Genomic DNA, 21,706 nt, shown 5'->3' on the forward strand with positions numbered 1-21,706 from the left:
GTGGCTATTTTTGCATCATCAAATCCGTCAGACTGACAGCAGATAACCCATCATCACACTCTTAAAAGGAGCAATTTGCATCAAAGAGGACCAGCTACCTTTGTGCCGATGCGTGTCCGTAAGTGTGTTTGTGTGTCGACTCTGCCTTGCATTCTCTCCTCAGAGACGCTGGTGATGCACTGATGGATTCTGGGGGTTTCAGCCAGGGATGACTACCTTTCTAGGCCACGCCGTTTGCTTGGGTACCTTCAGTCTGCAGCAATGATTTATGGGCTCTATTACCAGAGCACAAGAAGATTTCTACTTGTGAGGGAAACGACTGAAATGTTAGAAATTCCTAAAAATATAGAAATTCTAAAAAAGTTAGATTCTAAAAGCTCTGCACAATAAGTAATCTTATTGAAAAGCTATACATTTGCTAAAACATAAAAATAATCTGCCTGTTTCTCTGAAAATTTGAGTTCAGAAAACAGATCAGAGCTTGCATTTCATGCCTGAAGATGTTCAGCTTGGAATGTACAAATGTAATCAAAAATTTACAAAATAAAGATGTCAGCTTGTATCTATTTATAGCTTGTGTGCAAATATTGAATAAAGTTTTGATTGCAGAAGATTTGTCTTTAAGCCTCGAGCCCACAGCAGCAGGAGTTCATATTTGAGTCGTTGTATAAGGTTCCCAACATCACGGCCTTGAGCTCACCCTGCCATGTCAAGAGAGACGATGATCACAAAGTGTGGAAATGCTGGAAGCACTGGGTGACACTTTAGCCCCGATCTGCCATTCAGCTGGCAGAAAAAAGGGAACAAAGGGGCTGGGATGGGGGTAAGACCATCAAAGCATGCATGTTAGGAAGAAATAAAAACAAAACAAAGACATTCAGCTGAAAAAGAAAAGAAATCAAAGATTGTGACTGGCTAATGCGTCAGGAAAAAGCTTTATTCAATCAAATCACCTTTGTTGAGCAAGTCTTTTTTTTCCCCTCAATGTTTTATTCCAAGCAAATGTTTTGAGAAAGATTTCTGAAATGCTCTTTAAAAAAAAACTGTTGTGTGGCGTGCTAAAAAATGCCTTGAAACTAGGTGATTTCTAAACAGCTACTTTTAATGCAAAAGGATTGAACACAGTCCTGACAATGTCACAAAACTGTAAAATGCGCTGCAGCGATGGCGAGCCCTTCAATGTCCAGAGAACGTAGTCTGTGTTCTACTGGTAGTTCGGGCAGATCCTTAGTCCTGCTGGACAAACGTTGAACCTCACTTTTGGACTCTGTGTCTCGCTGTTCTTGATTCAGTCTCTGGATCCATGATATACAGACTACAAAATCTTTTAGCAATGGACAACAGCTCTGTTTTGTCTCCTCTTAGCTCAAGAGAAGTACTCCTTCAAGCATGAACTACAGCTGCTGTATGTGTCTTGTTAATCTTCTCCCTGAAATCGGGAACCTTTTATAATCACACTTTTTCCTTCTCTACAACTTTCCAATAATATGCTAAGATGCAGCACAGTGTGACCAGCCAGCAACTGATAGAAACACAAATGGAAAAAAGTGATTGAACATAACATTAGGTATGCACACATATGAACATCAGATATCAACATACAATTTTTATATTGCTGTTATGACTGATAAGCCTCCCACAATCCTTTGCTATATCACTAATAATTAGTCTCCTCCAATTGCCCCCTGCAAACAAAGAGCAACAAGATGTTAATAAATATTGACTGTTATTGATCCAGATTTATTAAATCGGATTGATGCCGATGTGTTAAAACAAAAAAGACTGAAATTGGCCAATATCAATGTTAATGTTGCTATATAGTGCCTCCCTACAAAATGTGCTACATTGTACTGAGAAAAGAAGCCTCATAATTATGACATTATCAATTCAGATGCACACAGAGTGCATCATAAAACAGACAACACGTGGCAAAAAGAACAAGAAAAATTAATTTTAAAAAATTATTAGCCACTTAGAATTAATTGTATAACATCTAATTATCAGAGAAATTATAACATATAACATTTCCACACAGTAGAGGACAGATTTTACAAAGCCCTATGAATCCAAAAGGTTAGGTAGAGCTAGCTCCTGTTATTTAATGGAAGCATATGTGCCACAGTCTTTCAGTTACTTTCATGACCATCTGGAGATGAAACTTCAGAGCTTAAGGTCATTGAGTGGTCAAATAAATATCAGATTATTGTCACAATACGCTTCCATCCAGATACTCATCAAGATGGCTATCGATATTTGACATTTTTGTGGAAGAAATATAAAAAAAAAAATCCATTCAACCATCATTTTTGTCTTAAAATATCATTAGTGATAAAATTTTGAAAAGGCAAACTTATCTTGTTGCTGTCTTTCATACCTGTGCATGACCTGTCCTATTGATGTAGAATGATGAGTTCTTAGCGACAAAGTTGAGAAAACAGCAAAGGAATGTGCATCGTTTCAACGAATAGTCTATAATGAGAAGATGCCATGATGTGTAACACGCACAAGACAATGACAAAAAAAAAAATATTCAAGAAACAAAGAACAACCTCCAAAAAAAAAAAGAAAAAAAAAAGAAAAGAAAAGTAAGGTTTGTGTTATCAACTGGCTCTGACTGTACAACAGGCGTATGTAGCAGCAGGTGCTGTGAACATGCATACTAAAGCAGCACCACAGAGCACAAACTGCTCTCTCCGAAGAGAAATCCTCCGGATCCAGCACATCTGAAACAAAATTAACCTCGACGTCCCTTGTTCCTCGAGTGTGTTAGCCAGCTAGCCAGGTGATAACAGTGCAGTTGCAATGTGGCAACGCACGCTAGTGAGGGGAAAAGTTAATTCGATGTGCAGAAGATAACAAAAACAAACAGAATCTTCACAAGGATGCAGCAAATTAAGAGCAGACTGCACAGTTTTTTTTACCATTTTAGACGACACTGTTTTTTTGCCCTCTTTGTCACAGTTGCTACTATGAAAATGTGCACAAACTTACTGGTTTCAAATTAAGATGCTAAAATTAGGGAGAGAAATGCAAATTTTGTCCTCATTATATTATGTTTTTAACTTAACACTATGCTTGGGGGAACATATCTGATATTTTTCTCAGGTTGATTTTAAACTCTCTGACAAAAGCTTTGAAAGAACAAAAATTGAAATCTAAATGAAGAATTCTGAGAGTGGAGAACAATTGGATTTCACAACTGTTTCACATTAGCAAGTCCATCTGAAAATGGTCCAATTTTTTTAAACCGCAGTATCTTTATGCACAACATTCAAAACAAACTGTAACATAAAGAAAATCTGGGAGTTGCAATTAGTGTTGCAATATCAATGTTTGCAATATCGCACTCGCAAAGAAAGCTGGGAGGCAGTTTTTGATCAGAAATTATATATTTTTTTAAAAACACGCTTTCAAACGCTCCTAGCCAAATACATAATATTCAGCCAGCTTGAGAGACTGGGTGCTTTTGAAGCCAACATTAAATGTATATTTTTATCAGCTGAGATACTGAAACTCAGAAAATGGTTAGGATCTTTTACCATAACTATGTTGTTTGTGTTTTTTTTTTTGTTTTTTTTTTTAATCAAATTACCTGTTTTTCCCTCCAGAGAAGCACCCCCTCCTCAATCAGCTGCTGCTTGAGTCTCAAACCCTCATCCAAGGTCTTCATCTGACCCTCCACGTACGCCCGCTCTTTCTGTCCCAGATTCCTAAAGGAAAAGCCAAGAGAGGAGGCGCAGAGAACCATCATTATTGAGAAAAACCTCAGCCACACAGGCTTCGGTCAGCCAAGATGCTGCAATCCAATTTTTTTAAAAGGGCCTGCGGTGAAGTAGAAATCCAAATGGGGTGGGGTTAAAAAAAAAAACTACAGAGGAGTAAATAAGATGCTATGTGATGGAGTTAAATCATTTTAGAAGTCTGGCAAACAGAATGTGAGCAGGGACCTTGTGGAAACATAATGAGATCGACTGCTTCCATGTGGTACTTTTTTTTTTAGGCTGGCAAAAAATGAATGAAACAAATAGAGGACTGTCAACAAAAGAAGTGGGTTAGTGTGCATTCACGCAGCAGCTTACATTCTTACATTTCACCATGGTGAAACATGACGTAGAGCACAGCTAAACACACACTTCCTGATCATGACAAAGGAAGTCTAGAATTAATGCAAGTCAAACTGCAGAAATAAATATAAAATAAATAAAACATTTGAATCAAACTGGGTTTTAAAATCCATTAATTCCACGTATATCAATCACTAGAGCAAGTCTGAAGCTACACATTTTTTCTTATCATAGAGATACAATGCCCCCTGGTGGCACAATGATTAGGTTACTATTGCTGCTCAAGTGTGGTTATAACAGAAACTCATGCAGTTGTTGCGATAAAATCCTCCTATTAAAAGAATTTTATTACTGCAATAAAAAAAGAAAGAAATTAATTCCTCCAGATGTCCTGTTCCAACTAATTCAAAATCCTCTTTACCATCTGATTTACTTTGAAGAAAAAAAAATAAATAAAAAACTGGGTCATTTTACAGGTACTGGATCTCAGGTTTGATCCAACTTACCAGCAAGAGTTCTGGCAGCGAGCGTGGCTGTTGTATTCATCTGAAGCGTCGCAGCAATCTGCCGAGAGACGCAGGAGAACCCCGTCCAAACCACATAAAAACAAACACAAAACAGAATAGCAGCACACAGTGTGAACAGAATGTCACGGCTCTAAATTAAGGGATCAAAATCATCTCCGAAAAGAGGAAACACAAGAGAAAATAGCAGAATACCACACTAGATTATACTGAAGGACAATTAGAAACACTTCAAGTGTTTTAAAGGTTTCTCTTAGTGAATACATCAACGTTATGAGAAGCCGATATTTACAGCTTAAAAAAATATTTGTTCTTTCCTCATAAAATCTCTATTTTGTTCTTCTATTCTAGTTAATAACCTCTACGTGAGAAGTACTCAAGCTTGTCATAATAAATACCACCATAGCAATATTTTTTTTCAAAACACAACAAAGAAAATTAACAAAAGGGTCTCAAAAGACTTTTTTATTGATCTGGATTTTAAAATCCAGTATGGCTCAATTGCAGTAAAGACAAAAGGATTGTTTGTACTTCCTGACTTTTTAATGTCATTAAGTCATTAAACAGCACTACATGACCTTGGTGAACATTTTGCTACATTGTTTCAGCAAAGAAATACATTGTCATTAACTTGCACAGCAGTAATTAGCCTGGCCACTGAGCATATCAATTGGGAAAATCCTGCAGATTTTTATTCGGAAACGGAGACAAATTTCTACATCCAAGTTCTGATACTAGTATTAAATGAAAAACAACATTTGTAGCCAACACAGCTTGCTCCTGGTGTGATGCAGTTCATCTTTGTTTGTTCTACAAGTTCTTTAAATGTTCTCCACCGCACTTCTTTCTTTCTTTTTCTTTTATTTTTTTTTTGATCGAGCATGGGTCCTTTTTATTCGTCTTGGCTGTCAATGCTAACAAATACTCAGTACCTAGACAAAAGTGAAAAGGAGTGAGCCAAAGTATTTTTAAAAACCAAAGGAAATGATGCATTTAATTTGGAAATTAAGGTACCAGAGTCAGGAGGACAGACAGACTGGCACAGAATCCTTGGTGACCAGAATTTCAAAGCATCTAATGCTACTTTAACACAGTAGCATGTAACTAAAAACCTGTAGTATCACTGTCTGGGAAAACTCTGTTCTTCAGCTGCAAAAATGTATGCACATAAAACTATATGCTGTGTAAATTGTGTCTTTATCCACCCATGTTTTCAACTGTCTGTTCATTTTGAAGATGGGGACTGACTGAGCCACTGACTTTTCATCGTTAAAGATGAGGATTGAGTCTTTGTGTCTACATCATATCTCTCTCTGATTCACAGAGGGTCTCTTGACATCAACCACTGATAACATCCACTGCATGGTGTGTAGCAAATGCTCTGATCTGGCTTTTGCTCAGATGTTTCACCAGTAATGCAGGCACAGTGTGAAATTTCGCATTTATCCAGAACCCCATCTGTGGCCAGCACAATGAAAGGTTTTAAGACCTTGAAAGAAAAAAAAAAACAGGGAATACGACAACCCATCTGAATTTCAAATGGGATGAGAAAAAGTGGTGATGTTTGGTTTCTAGGTAGGTATGGTGAGACAAATGAGAGGAGAATAAGAGACTAGTGGAACCATTTGTTCTTCTGATAGTTGCATGTGGTCTAATTCTGCTTCTACGTCTACATGTGTGCTCCATCAGATTAACTAGAACAGAGAGTTACTGAAGAACAAAAGCAGAAAAGAAAGGTGGTATAAAAAAAACATCTATTGCAGTAAAGTGTGGCATTCAGGTTTTCAGTAGGAATAAAGAACAATTTTGAAGGAAGAAAAATAAATAAAGCTGGAATCAACAGGATTAAAAAACTTCATGGTTATATTTTGCTTCCTGCTTAACAGTAAACAAGATACAGCTGCTTGTCCAAGTCGGCAGAGCGCACAGAGAAAAAACAAACTGAATATTCACAGACTTAAAAGAGTACTTCAATTTTTTAGATTTAAACATCCATTTCTCCGGAGAATGCTTACTTCAATACTAATCGAAATGTACATTCAACTACAATCACAACCAAACGCTTACATAAAGTGAATAAAAAAGGGGTTCATGTTTTTTTCTTTGTCTGAAGCAAAACCAAACTTCTCTTATTTTAGGTCAGTTAAAATTACCAAAATAATTTCTAGTCGCTAAATTTCTCAATGAGAGAAATAATATTTCAGAGATTTATTTATTAATGTCTTCAAAACCACAAGTTGCATGTCTCATCAGTTTTTAGTAGAATTGCCTTTGAACTGCATAAGTTGGGTCAAACGTTTTAGGTTTCCTTTCATAAGTTCCTCACAATGTTTTGCTGGAGGTCTGAATGATCCCACAGTATGATGCTTCCACCTCCATGCTTGGGATAGTGTTCCCAAGCTTACTGGTATCCCTTTTTTTCCTCCAAACCTTCTGACTAAACAGTTTCATCTTAGTTTCATCAGACATGTTTCCAAAAGGACAGGTCTTTGTCCCTGTATGTATTTGCAAAACTGCAATCTGGCTTTTTTTTATGTTTCATTTAATGGCTTCATCTTCACTGAATGGCATTTCAACCTATATTAGGACAGGGTATACTTCACTGTATTCCCAGCATCTTAACAAGGTCTTTGGCTTTCATGTATGATGATTGGACATTCATCTATGATTGCATATACTATGCAACTTTTTGAACATATCAATTCAGTGTCTTCAAAGAGAAATTGTTCCCAAGAACGTACTAAACTTGTTCAGTACCTCAATTCTCTTCCTGATGTCTTGGCTGATTTCTTTTGACTTTCTTACTGTGTGAAAAAAGAAAACAGTGTTTCTAAGGTGTAGCCTTAAAATATTTTTACTTAAATGTGTCTACTAACCTATCAGAAGTTTCCAAAGCTATGACCTCATTATACCAGGTTTCCCTCACCGCTTAAAGAAATATAATTATTCTGAATGTAAACTTTTGATTTTGAAAAGCTTCATGAATAAATCTGTTTATTTTTCATTTTTCACCAGTGCAACTCAACATAAAGTTAAAGCTTACCACAGATGCCATCATTGACTCTAGATGATGGGATGTAGTGGGGCCTGAAACCCAGGTTGGTGCAGTAGAATCGACCACGAGGACACGCTGAGGTGCCTGAATAGAGCCAGATTAAAAAGAAATCAAAGGAAGAATACAATAATTCTCAAAAACTAATTTTAAACCAGTTCAATGGAGTATTTAAAAATTCCAAAATTAAATTAAACTTTTATTGCAGAACATCTAGCTTTTTTTAGTGCATTTATTCAGTATATTTATGTTTAGGAACAAGAATCGGCATGGAAGATGGCTGATTTTATGTCTGGTAAAAGAAAAATTAAGTCATGTTTCTTGAATATTTTTTGATCTTATAAAAGTACAATTTAAAAAAACAAAACAAAAAAAAAGCAACATTTATTTTAATAAAGGGAATTCCTATGCAATTTTAAATTAATTCAGAACATTCTTAATATTTTCTTATTCAACAAAGTACAGAAATTGAAGGTTGTATTTTTTTTTTTTTGTATTTATGTGTGATATTGCTTCTGTTACAAAAGATTAATTCATTTTTAAAGGACTTATAAACATTTTCATAGAACGTGATAAGCACGTATCAGTTGCATAACATACTGTTTTTCATGGGCTTATGGGTTTCTTTTTCTTTTTTTCTCTAGTTTATGTTTATCATTTATTGACATCTTTATCTGGAATTCAACAAAGACAACAGTCTGTATCTATTGGTGACATATTTCTGTGGAAAAAAAAACCCGTTGACCTATGCTCCTTATTTGGATACCAATTCTGTACTAATCCCAACCTGGTTTTAATATAAAAACTATTCAAGAGAAAATGGACAGTTCTATCTTATCTAAGTGGAGGTCTGATGAAGTGCCACCTTTATTATTTCTCGTTTTTCCTGGACTGTATCTGATGTAAAACTGCACCAGGCTTGATGACATAGACACACTCAACATGAACTCAGTTTGGCATCATTAACCTCCTACTTGTGCTGCTCCCCCTGCGTGTAGCAGTGAAAGAGGATTATTGTAGCACTTACACTGATGCTGGCGATGGCAGTTTATTAATGACCCTCTCAGTAGACCACATACCCCATTTAAAGGAAACTTTTTAAATTGAGCATTAAACAGTTTTGTTTTATTCTTAAATTTATAAACGCTTAACCAAATATTTTGCAGCTATGAGAGGTATTTGCAATATTCCAGCTCATAAAAGGTTAGACATTTTCTTGGTGTTTCGTTCTTCATCATACATTCTCAATAAAAGACACGAGGACCAGAGAAAAGTTTTGCTGATAGCTGTTGAGTCGCAATGACCTGACAACAAGTTTGTGTGTAAAAATAAACATGAAACACTTCAAACCAGATGCCTTGCAGTAGCAGTCTGAGCAGCCTGCAACTGCTCAATGGTAGCTTTTAAAAGACATTCACAGAATGCATACAATCATCCAAACAAGACAAAACATAAATTAAAATTTCAATTTGAGAAAGGCACTGGAGGCTGGCTGGCAGTAATTCTTAAATGATAGAAAGTGTTGTTGTTGTTTTTTTAAGCAAAGATAATTATTATTCAGTTCATTATTATTATTATTATTTAGATTTTACTGCATTAACTGACAGCCATAATTGAATCCAGCCATTTTAATAAAATGTGCGGTTTTAGATCTAGTATATGAACCCACAACTCTTTAGTGCATGTGACGGTATGTGACGTTTTGAATTAACAGAAAACAATATGAATTAATAGGTGGAAATATGGTAATGTTGTTTTTGTGTAAAATTTTTGAAAATTCAAAGAAAGGGTTTGGGATTCTCAGTCAAAAATCACTGAGTGCACATTTCATTGTGCAGCATAGGGTGTAGCGCGACTATAGGGATCAGGCCAGTGACTTGAGAGCACACGTACATGCGTCATTATGAGTGGCAAGTTTGCCTTGGAAACTAACATAATTATGCTTGGAATCTGGGTTTTTCCTAATGAAAGAAATACTAGAGTTCACATCTAATTAATTATTTGATCCATCGTTTTATCATATATTAATCTAGAATTATTTTGGTACTAATAGTAGTGATCATTCCAAAAAATATCTGCATATCAATATATGACATAACAACCCTGATGAAGCACAGTTTAACTTTATTTAAGCTTACATATAAGAACTAAAATGCATATAGATCCAACTAATTTGTCAACAAAATAAAAATAAAATGATCAGTAATTTAAGTTTGTAGTATGAAAATTTGTTGGCCCCAGGGCAACTAATATAAGTGTCAAATTCATGATGATCTCATTAAAGTAAACGGTGTTTCCTCTAGACTTCATAAACAACTAAACCAATTAAAGATAATAACCATTTGAAGTAAACAGAATATTGTAAAACAGCTTTAAAAGAGCTGAACACTTTACATCTACACAGAAGAATAAAAACATAATATTGCTCAAAGTCAAACGTCTGTGCCTGCAGCTAGTGATTACACAGACCTGAAATCTGAAAGATGATTCCTCTGTTATCAATCCATGTTTACCTGGTTCATCAGACCCATCTGCGCAGTCGCAGTAGTCGTCGTTCACCTGCTCGAAAGGAATCATTTTGGACCCGTCTATGCACAGAAATGACTTCCTCTCCCTGTAGAACCTTTTATCTGTTAAATCAAGAGAAAACGTGGCCATGAGCTACACAGAAAAAACACATGAAGACAAAATATGAGTCATTTATGAATTTATGTAAGCAAATGGTTGTGGATCTATGAAATCTACGAGTTTGTTCGTCCATCTGCACCTTATGCATCTAAATGCTATACAGATCTATACAGACTGCGGTGAGGCCAGCTACATAAAAACTAGTTGTGACGATGAATGAAGACTTATTGATAACATAAATACGACGTCAGCGACTTGGCTTTAGCTAAAACGGTGAACTGAACTCACAGGACGAAGATATTCCTCGGATTTTCCGCGACTCCACAAACGCAGCCCAGAGAAAAGCTGCGGTGATGATGTGGAAACGCATTTCAGAGGACAAAAAAGAGCTCTGCCCGCTGTCAGACACGTCTCATTAAAGTCCCGCTCAAGGATATTTCAAACTCAGGATGCAAGACCAGCGTTTAGACCGTCCATGTTTCAGCTTCCTGAAACATTCCCCAACGTGACACTTCCCAAGCTTTCTATTGGTCCGAGGCTGAGGGTTGGACCAATCACGAGTTAGAGGCGGAGCACGCAGGAGACACTGGAGAAACACGTGTTTGTATTTAACGTTTGAAAATATATTTGGTTGTAATTCGGAATCATGTTTTTAAATATTTTTTACTATATTTTAAAATATATTTTTTAAACGCATACGTTTCATTGAACACCTTTATAAAATGTCAGCTGAGTGTTTCACTATGCATGCTGGTTGTTTTCAGCCCTCATTGAATAATCACAGATAAAATATCTAGGTTATTAAAACACGACATTATTTAGGAAAAAAGGTTCAAATGTTTTTTACGGAAGTAGTGGAATATGTAATCTTTTCACGCTACCTTGGAAACTTTTTTACCTCTTGGGACTTTTTTTAATTACTCTTTGTCACATTGAACTCACAACTTGAAAGTATGTCAGCGGTACTTTTATATATTAGGCCAATATATCATAATCGTGCATAATTGTAAAGTGGAAGGACAACACTATATTGCTTTCCTATGTTTCTACAAATGAAAGTCAGGAAATGTGCATTTCATTTCAGCACCATTTACTAATCCATATGTTTTGTGATCAGAGGTCTTTTAGAGAACATAGTGAACAATGAGCATCATGAAGACTAATACAGTCATCAGATTAGGGAGGACGTTGTAGAGATGCTTATTTCGGTTTTATGTCAGAAAACGATATGCTAAGCTTTTGAAATCTCACAAAACATTATTCCAGAGGGGAAATAACCTTAAGTATTAAGCGAAATAACCTTAGCTACAGTGGGAGGATAGATATTCACATAGTTTTATGTGCCAGTGAACACCCCATCTCACAATATATCCTACTGAGAATATGTGGGAAGACTTTCAGTGCATGATCATAGATGGTCTCCATCGAATTTGAAATTTTCCTTGTGCTTAACAATATTGTAATCCTGTGAAAAGATCAGTGAAAGTTTAAAGGACATGAACTTTGTTGCAAGAACCACTTTACATTCAAGCTTTGTTAGTCATCTGGATAGATGGATAGATTCAGAAACATATAAAACAAAATCCCTTTATTACAATTAAACAATTTCATACAGACTTTACACAATTACAAGCAAATGTTTAACTCGGTTGTACAATTTCACTTACATTGTTCAGCAGGAAAACAGAAACTGGACAAAAATCATCTATCGTGTGTTATTATTTTAGGGCTATTATTTATTATTGTTCAGTCGTGTGTAGGGGCCTGTCGTACTGCACAGGGAATCCTTATTCTGGATGTAAGAAAAGTCTCTGATCATTCCTGGGAAAGAATGTGAGTCCAATTGTGGACGCAGGGTCAGCAGCGGCATCAGTCCTGATGTCATGTACGGGGACATGAATCCGCCCAGAGCACTGTTGGCAGAGGAGTAGGCCAGACGCAGGGGGCTCACACCAAGGTGAGGACTAAGCCCATAGAGGGTGTCCCCTCCAGGAGCTGGGTGGACATGGAGAGGGGAGAAGGCAGACTTGCTTCCTGAAGAACCGAGAGCTCCTGGCAGTCCGGCTGCAGGCTTGAACGCTGAGCTCTGCACACGAGAGGGAGATGAACTGCCAGTGTCGGTTTTTTTCTCCTTAGAGTTCAGGACCAACTCGATGGATTTCACAATGTCGCCTTTACATGTTCTCACCATGGACTCCAGGGCGTCCCGCTTCTTATGGGGGAAGATCTTGGCCATGATGTCAGCAGGGTCACGGTCCAGATTCGGGAAATCTTTGGGTTTCTCTGACTCGCTGCCGGACTCTGGATCAGAGGATGAAAGTGACCTCTGTGGACTCTGAGTGTTATCTGAGAGCTGATCAGATGGTGGTGACGGACTTCCACTATCACTGGCAAGTGAAGAGTTGTCCTTGCTGGGAGACAGATCCTTTCTGTCACTTGGAGAAGGCACCCGCGCATTCAGGGGCATAAAGAGTGGCTGACCCAAAAATCCACTGCAAATGCTGTATTTGCTCACTTTGTCATCTGAAACACAGAGGAAAAAGGAGGAGTTTAATAAGTGAAGTGGAAGGTACTGCTACTGGGGTCTTGGATTGGGACAGTTTCACAGATGCTCTAAATGTATAAAAAAAACTAAAAAAGTTATGATAACAGTCACATTTCAGATCTTAATTAATGCCTCCTCTTGCTCATATTTAGGTTTAGAGCAGATCTCATGCAAACTAACTGCATATCGGTAGCTACTTTTACGATAAACGAAAAATATAGTTTTAGAGTTCTTTTCTGACTCACTCACCTCTGCACCCAAAATAATAATTGTGATGCTATCAAATAAAATTTTGCGTAAGGCCTTGAACACTCGTGAACTGGCACTGCTGTGCCATTCTGTCCTTGTGCGCAAAATTCTTAATCCAATAATATATACTTTACGCAACTTTTACGTATTGCTTGGTAAATAAATGCTATGGTAACGACCAAAAAATATTCAATTTGTGTTTTACAAAATTATAACTAATAGTAATAACTTTCAGATTATGCTTAATAATTAAGAAAATCCGCGTAAAACTCACCCTCTTTATGGTTCTGAGCGCCAAAAACGTCAAAACATGGAGCTGGTGGCGTGTTGCCGCTCGCCGCTGGCACTCCGCGCCCGACTGCGGGCCCCTGACTGATCCCCGCCTGCCCTCCTGGGGCAGGGTACATAAGACGAATCTCCCGCGCTTCGTTCTCCTCCTGAGCCTGCTGCCTCCTGAGTGCCACCTGCGCCGCCATCACCCGCTGCCGCTCCGCGATCAGGGTGCACTTTGCGCACACGCAGTCTCTCCAGCGGCAGAAGCGCTTGTGGCCCTTCAGTGCCGAGACGACGCCGTGGTTTCTACAGCGGGCGCACTTCGGGGTCCTCGGGTAGCCCCTCTCCAGAGTAGGGTTGCAGGCGCGGAGAAAAAGAGGTGGGTGACGCAGGAGGGAAGGGGCCATCGGGAGTCCTCCAAGCGGCCCTGTGGGGTGTCCGGCCATAGAAAGCGGTCTGATCCTGCTCTCCATCCAAAATTAAAGACTTGGACTTCTCCAAAAAGGTTGAGCAATTGGTTGAAGGCCTTTCTGTGGGACTGAATACTCTATTGTGCGCTGGCACTCTGAGGCAGCGCTCCTTAAGACTCCCTTCACCAGGTGGTTTGACATGAAACCCAACACCCTCGTCACACCCCTTTCCGCTCAAGACTCCTAATACCCTATCATGTGCATTTCCATCCGTGATTAGTGAGGGTCTAATCTGATGCAACTGAACTATTTATGTAGACCTGCCATGAAAAGATGTGCGTCTTTTTTAAATATTCAAAAATGTCCTAAGCTGGAAAAAGATTGATTTGCAATGGAGTTTTGCTTATGATGGCTACATTCTAAATGCCAATATGTTACAAACCAAGTGTAAAATAAATGAAAGCTGGGGGAAAAAAACATGTTGCCTGAGGTTACATTCATTCTGTTTCCTTAGTTTTCACTATTTGGATTTTTTAACACAACAATAGCTTCAACAGCACTCAAAAGCAGCATGTAATTATCGACCTGGTTATTCTGTTGAACAAATTAGTTTGACAAAAGAGCCATCTGCCAACAAACTGCCAGTGTGATTCAGGGGATACCTAATCACACCTTGTCACTTTTCTTCCACTTCTCTGCATTCAGAGCAGGATTCAGATCCAATTACACACGCAGGACTGGCTCACTGTTATTGCACGTAAAAGACTTGAGTGACGAACACAGTCATTGCGAAGGAAAGCTAAAAGAAAAACTGCTAGAACAATTTCTGTAAATGTTTTCAGTCTTTCATAATGCTGTCATTTTAACTTGGGCTAATTTTGTTTTTTGTGATTTACATAAAAAGATATTTTCAGGTGGTGAGAGAACTATACAAAGGAATAACTTGTAAGACTTAAAAAATGGTATGCAACTTTTAATTTATCATCAATTTTCCACACATACCCAGAATTATACAGGCCAAATTGTAGGAGACCACACAACTTTTTCATTATGTCCTTCACCAATATGCATATTCACACCATGCTGTTTTATAATCATTAGAACAATTTTGGCACAATTTTGACTGGATATTTGACCACTCCTCCTTATAGAATAGTTATTTTATTTAAGGGGTTCAATTAAATAGATTGTTTTTTGATCTGAGCCATTTCAACAGTAATGAGGTCAGGGCCTCATCAGAGGTTTTTATGTTTGCTCGCTTCATCTATTCTAAAACAAGTTTCATTGTCATGTTAGAACGTCCATTTCTGCAGAAACAACAAAAGCTAAAATCTGTTATAAAGTAGAAACTACAGAGAGTACCAAATCCACAGCTGGATGGTTGAATTCTAAACCTAAAAATTAAAACTGGTTTTCAAACCATGGCATGAACCGCCAAACCAGTCAGTTTAAATAAACTCCATAATTTCTGACAGAAAGAATGTTGCAAAACTATGTGGTTTCTCTGTTTCTTAAAAAGCGACATTTATCCAATGTTCAGAGTCTATATTTTGATCCTGCTTGAATTAAAGTCGATTCACAGAGAATTTAAACTTGTGTGCCCATTTCTTGTTCTATAAAGGCTTTGAAATTGTATGTTTATATATAGTCGTTCCAGCTTAAAAAGAAATTATTGTTCTAATGTGATGAGTGGATATAAATCTCTGACATCTTTTTCAGTAGCTTTGTGGGTTTTTCCAAGCAGTCCTGATACCCATCAGTAATTTGATTTGAAATGCTCCTCTTATTTAGTCAGCCAGTCTGAGCCTTTAGTACAATCAGACACAAGAATGGTAAATAAAATGTTATAACGATGCTATCTTAAATTGTCTCTTAATCATATTGAATGACACATAAAAGCTTCTCTTGGCCTCCCTGTAGTTTTGACTTTATATTCCTTGTGAATAATGGATGTGAATCAAAGAAGATTTTAAAGGAAGTACAGCGTCTCTTTGTGGTTTTTTGCAGCGATAATGATTTCCCTTTGAGGAAAGATCTGCTCCAAAAGAAGCAAAGGGGAAATTTTATTTCCTGAAAGCTGTTGCTGCTCTGTTGGGCCTGTGGGTGTGTCTGATAAGAACCTGTGTCTGGTTCTGAAGCCCAAGCTCATGAGAAAATAACTGCACATTTTCAACTCGTCTTGACACAGTAATCTCCACCGTCATTCTCGTATGACTGATAGCTCTTATCAGACAAATGGATCCTTTGCTATCTATGTGAGGAAAAGCTACATACACGACAAAGCATGCACAAACATATTACATATTAAGAAAAAAAATGGCGTTTGTTAAAAGGACAAAAAGGTAAACAAATTATCAGATGATGATTTCTATGGAGCTTGTTTTTTTTTGTTTTTGTTTGAGAGCAAGTCTGCTTTTTTCAGCAAGATGTTCTCTTACGCCCTAATGGATAGGGGCTGGTGCAGCCTCACTGAATCTGTAAGAACAGGAAGATAATCTAAAATTCATCTATCACCCAGAGTGCACAGCCCTATAAACACAAATAAATGCCAGTGATGCAGATGCTCTCTGGACGCACATGCTCTTTTTATCATTTCATCTGCTGTGAAAGGGAATTTTTTTTGTTTAGATTTGTGGCTGGAAAGTTTATCCAGACTCTATAAGCTGATCCCACCTGGATTTATTTAATATAGAACATTCTAGTGGTTGCAGCCCGAGTAAAATGGAGTCACTGAAAAGAAGAGATCTAGTAAATGCAGAGTCTGAGTCTGGTTAATTTAAATCTCTTCAAGATGGAAAAGCTTTTATTTGAAAAGACTGTTCTTCAAAAAAGTTACCCTAGCAAATAAAGAGGAATAAGTGGCATTTCACCAAGTATAAAGCCTACCAAAACAACACAAAGAGTGCATCAAAGACTCATCCAGGAGGTCAGAAAATATCAGAAAACAAAGCCCCCATCAAAACCTGCAGTTCTGACATGCTTCAATTAAAGCAAGTCAGTTAAAGTCAGTGTTCATGGTTTGACAACAAGAAAGAGACTGGACCTCCATGGGAGCGAGCCAAGACCACTGCTGACCAAATTTACATATAAATCTATCAAACATTTGGAGTAAAACAAAACAACAAACGTTACTCAACATTTTGGAAAAATATTTAGTGAAGGTCTTTGGCATAGAACTAGCAGAGTATTTGACAATGACAGTTAAGCATGGAGGTGGAAGTATGATGTTCTAGGGCTGCATTGAAAAATATCTGCTAATAAGAAAGGACCACAGTTTGTCTGTAGCAATATACTTGGAAGTTACTGCAAACAGTCAATCTCAGTGGTATCCATAGGCACGAAGGAGGGGAAATTAGTTTTTCACATTTGGTTTGATTCTTCCCCTCACCTTAAATTTTCTTTTAAGAACTGTACTTTGAATTTAGCCAGTTTATCTTGGTTTGATTCTGATATCTGTTTTATGGTCTATTCTATTCTATTTGCACACAAAAACATTCCACCAGAAACAGGGAAGGAAAAACAAGGTGACTCACAGTTTCACTTGCACATTTTACTTTCACATTGCACAACTTTGAAACCAAAACTCAATCGCTGCCAAACACTTAATCTAATAAAACCCAAGAACAATCTCCTGGTCCTTCAGAAAAGCCAAGTTAAAAACAATCCTGCAGATATCTCTGAAACCAAAAAATCCACCTATACCACCTACATCCACCAGGGGGACATTTTCACCAAATGGGAACTCGCACCTAAAAGATCCATCATGGTCATAGGAGAATTACACCTCAATAAGATTACCAAAACTCACTGATCAGAAAAATGGAGGTTGCCTGCTGCCTTGGAGAACAATTTAAACATGCCGTGCACATCATTAAGAAAACCAAAACCACCAATAAAGTACAAAAGGTCTTTCTGTCCTTCGCCCTCAACAACAAGGACTACAGAGACAAAAACTCCATTCACAGAGCTGGATTATCAAAAAACACACTGGGAACACCGAGATTGTCAGCTTGAGTAATTTCTTGTCATTAAGGCAGACGACATGTGTGATGATGTTAAAAAACAGACTTGAGTATCTGCTTCAGTGGCAGTGATGCTTGAAAACTACAAAACTGAGAAAGGAGTAATGACATAGATCCAAATTCTAATCCAAAGACTTCAATAACAGCCAGTAATATTATTTGTTTTTAATTAAGAGAAATATTTAAAAAGCTAAGAAATGTGAGAAATGACTTTGCTGATTTGGAAATACAGCATTAAGTGCTCAAACCGTTTCTAAATGATGTGAAGTCTTGGGCAGCATTCCAGGAAGATTCACTGGTTTATTCTGAGCCACTGAACAATGGTTACTAGACAGGCTTTCTTCAAAATAAAGTATGACACGCAAATTTTTAAATGGGAATTTGGTACTGAAGCTGCCCCTTACATGTTAAATGGATATTGCTCTGAATGGACTCTACTACTGTCATGGCTTTCCATACACAGCACATTCTTATGTCACTGTCTATATTGATGGTTTATATACAAAATTATTTTAAGAGAGATTTATCTTCCAACACAGAACTGTTTTCTGACAAAGGCTATCATCTGTCGGGATACATACAGAAGCACCGCTGCCCCTCCCTACAACTCCAGATACCCCTATTGGGATATGAATGGATGCGTTTGAATTGGCAAACTTGTTGGAAAAACCTTGAGTCCGGTTTCAGTTTTGCACAGATTATCTAGTTTTAGTCAGAATTTTTCAGCCTCATCTCAAAACAAGAGTGGAAAGATCAGAAAACGATAAGTTAGGCCAGATATGGCTAGACAGTGTCTTAATTGTGTTCTTAACAGATCTGTTCATGTCAGATGCGGTGTTTCATCACAGCCCTGTGCCTTCCAGGACAGGCTTCATCACAGCAGCTTCTTATCTGAAGGGAAGGTGGCTGCTAATCTAGAAACAAATCGCACAAAACCTGATTATGTGTCCCTCTGACAGGAGGATGGAGGAGGGGGAATGGAGAGGCAAGAGGGTGAGGCAGAAAGAAAGGGAAATCAACCTAAAATTGCAACTTGCCCTGTGAACTGAGTTTTTTTTTTCATCTTGCAAGGAATAAATTGTTTCATTTTTACTCAATAAAGCGACCTGAATTCGACAGTGGCCTGTGTGGATTCTAAGCTTTTTAAGGCAGCACCTTTGTTAGACAAACTGCTGCTCTCAGGTTACCACAAATTCCCCTCTCTCAGTATGCAAAGGGTCTCGACCTTTTATGTGTTTGCTCTCTCATCTGTCACTTCACACCCTTGTTGTTTAAGTGGCACACAGTAGCCTCCACTTCACAGCCAACAACTTTGTGGCCACCAAAGATGGCCCTGGCTGTTCAAACTGCTTGGCACGCTTGAAAATGGTAATTTTCTTCTTACACCAATGCAACATTTTCTATTTAGCTCTTTACATCAACAACACTTTGTTGTGTTAAGATTTATGCACCGGGTGACATGAGTTGCCTCAAAGGAATTCAGTGAAGAAAACTTTGCTTTTAGAGACGCTTTTTAAGACTGTTTCCCATGCTTTTTTTTTATTAGTTTGTGCCAGGGGATGTTGACTGGTGTTTTTGGACTTTATATGTCTGTTTATAATGCCTGGGGCATAAATTACAAAGTTATGCCATTGCATCCTTGCAGAGACACTGTGACACATTTTTCTCCAGAGATAAGACCAAAAGCATGCTTCAAGGTGCAAAAAAAAAAAAAAATCACTTATATATGCAGGATTTCTTCTGAATAAAAATATTTGAGCAAAACGAAGCAAAGTACATTGTGAGTATGTTTTTTTTTAAATCCAGAGCTTTTTTTCATATTATTGTACCCATTATTTTAACTGAAAAGGAGCAGCAAAGTATACTGAATACATTTACAAGAACCGATTTTAAATAAAAAAATGTTGACATACACAAAAATAGATCATAATATTTCTTGACAAAACAAATGGGCCGAGGATTGTGGTGTGAAATACTGGCAGTTTGTTCCTTTAGTGCTGCTCCTAATAAAAATGTGTCTAATGGCTTTGAGGTCAAAATCCAAATCAAAGCGTGAGGTAGTACAGAATATTACAGCTTTATTTTTATTGGTTTACTTGCTTTTATGTTTCTCTGATGCCAGTTAATAAGAAATAATATTGGTGAACAAACAGCATTATGAAGATCAAGGAATGCAGCAGATTGGTGAGGGGTTTAAACTTCTTCAAGCTCTGAAGAAGTTTAAAGCACAGTTAGGCTATTAAAGGATATCCCAAATGTGGAACATCTCACTGTTCAATGGAAAGAGCGTGAAACTCTAAATCTACTAACACATGGCTGTCAGCCTAACTGAGAGATACACAGTTTAGGTCTTGCCTTTAGTTGTGTACTTTATAAATCTGGCAAATAAATTTATTATAAAGCAAATTCTGCCTATGGAAATAGGTGAGAATAGAGAGAATATGAGAATGAAGTGAGCCTTTAGCTCTCGTGAGCGACACATACAAACTGCGGTTTTGAAAACAATAAATAAATTTAAAAAAATTAACAATGCACATTGCTCTAAGGACATCATTCCATCTAATGAAACATGGTTGTAGAAGTATGATGCTGTGGGATAAAAAAAAAAAAAAAAAAAGGAAGCTTATTAAAGTTCATATAGGTGGAGCTAAATACTGGGCAATCCTGGAAGAAAACATTTGAAAATAATAATAATAATAATTAAAAAATTCAACCTTTAGATGTAAAAGAGATTAAAAAAAAAAGACTTGCAGCTGTAATTGCAGGAAAAAGGCGGCGCAACAATGTCATAAATTGGAAAAAAAAAGCCAATTTCTGACATGTCATAAATAAATAAAAAGCTCTTAAGCTAAAAAAAAAAATCAAATTTAAAACAAAAAGTGTAGTTTAATCATGCTTCTAAAGGGGCCCAATTTTGAAGACAAGAGCAGAGAAATAAGAAAAAAAAAGAGTTGTTGGATAGACGTTTCAGATCATAGTAACCATTTCCCATTGACATTACAATGGGAACAATCCATCACACTTATAAAAACAAACAATTAATAACATGAGGATGTGCTTAAGTTCAGATAATCAAAGTAGTTGCATGTTTGGTTGCACACACACCTGTGCAGTCAAACAGAGTACAATACATTTCTTCCAATTCGCTTCCTTTCTCTCAGAGTTTGTAGACCGCTATCTCCCGTCTTCAGCTCCCCTATTGAAATATCTTCATTTACTCTGACTCTCCTCCTGTCACACCTTTATTGGTGGTCTGAATCTGGTAGGTATCCATCAGGGCCCCTCACTTAGCCCAGAGATGCCTCAGTGGCCGTGAACAATGGTGGGCTAAAGACAGTCAAGTTTGCTTGTGTTTGGATGTGTGTGTGGGCGTGGGTGGGTCGGTGGGTTGAGTGTGCACCAATGTCTGTTTTTAATCATGCATATTACATCTGCATCAACAGGGTGCATGTACAGTACTAGGAAATGCAGGCTCACTTTTGCATAGGGGTTAGCTATGGAAATGCTTACATATCCTTTTAAATGTTTTATGCCCTAATGAGTTCACCTTGGAGGGCTTTGGGGGAAGATTAGGGCCTTGAAAGGCTGTGGATGGATGCCGGTGAATGCAACCTTCCCTGTCTAAACTGGTTAGGGCTGAACGCAGAAAGTTCCTTGTTCTGAGTTTACTCTGGATACGCTCTCTGTTTTCTTTCAGTGAAGCTTCTTCTCTCAATGATACACTTACAAGAGGAGCTTTGCAGCTTAACAATGCATAACTCAGTGGCAGAGGAGCACAACCCTCTGTCAAGGATTTAAAGCTTTGGGTTACTAAATACACCTTTCCTCATGAAAACGTGACACTCAACTGGAGCTTGCATCAATGAGGAAGTTAACGTAGGTATAATATGTGTGAAAGGACTTTCACCCATGGCTTCAGAATGAGAAATATGCACTTTA

The 21,706-nt window shown here is 37.6% G+C and overlaps 2 protein-coding genes across 2 annotated transcripts in view; both read right to left on the bottom strand.

Annotated features, from left to right (window-relative positions):
• The window catches only part of LOC129373336 (glucosidase 2 subunit beta-like), a 137,762-nt gene extending 127,018 nt beyond the window's left edge, over positions 1-10,744 (bottom strand). Inside the window, exons 1-5 of the mRNA XM_055051229.1 lie at positions 10,557-10,744; positions 10,154-10,270; positions 7,632-7,727; positions 4,571-4,628; positions 3,593-3,710 (exon numbers count right to left, since the gene is read on the bottom strand). Of these exons, the coding sequence (XP_054907204.1) occupies positions 3,593-3,710; positions 4,571-4,628; positions 7,632-7,727; positions 10,154-10,270; positions 10,557-10,638 (471 nt within the window). The 5' untranslated portion in view covers positions 10,639-10,744. The remainder of the gene's footprint in view (positions 1-3,592; positions 3,711-4,570; positions 4,629-7,631; positions 7,728-10,153; positions 10,271-10,556) is intronic.
• A 1,113-nt stretch (positions 10,745-11,857) lies between these two features.
• Positions 11,858-13,882, bottom strand: LOC129373281 (doublesex- and mab-3-related transcription factor A1-like). The gene is made up of 2 exons (XM_055051150.1): positions 13,337-13,882; positions 11,858-12,791 (listed from the first exon to the last, which is right to left on the bottom strand). Exons 1-2 carry the CDS (start codon positions 13,806-13,808, stop codon positions 12,001-12,003), a joined length of 1,263 nt encoding a protein of 420 aa, XP_054907125.1. The 5' UTR covers positions 13,809-13,882; the 3' UTR covers positions 11,858-12,000.
• Between the last annotated feature and the right edge of the window lie 7,824 nt (positions 13,883-21,706).

Source organism: Poeciliopsis prolifica, unplaced genomic scaffold (genome assembly GCF_027474105.1).
Source record: "Poeciliopsis prolifica strain line A6 unplaced genomic scaffold, Auburn_PproV2 SCAFFOLD032, whole genome shotgun sequence".
Lineage (NCBI taxonomy): Eukaryota > Metazoa > Chordata > Actinopteri > Cyprinodontiformes > Poeciliidae > Poeciliopsis > Poeciliopsis prolifica.

Coding starts and splice junctions, on each gene's coding strand:
- LOC129373281 (XM_055051150.1), bottom strand. CDS start 13,808: ATGGAGAGCAGGATCAGACCGCTTTCTATGGCCGGACACCCCACAGGG. Junction 12,792..13,336: donor CGCTCAGAACCATAAAGAGG/GTGAGTTTTACG, acceptor TCTGTGTTTCAG/ATGACAAAGTGAGCAAATAC.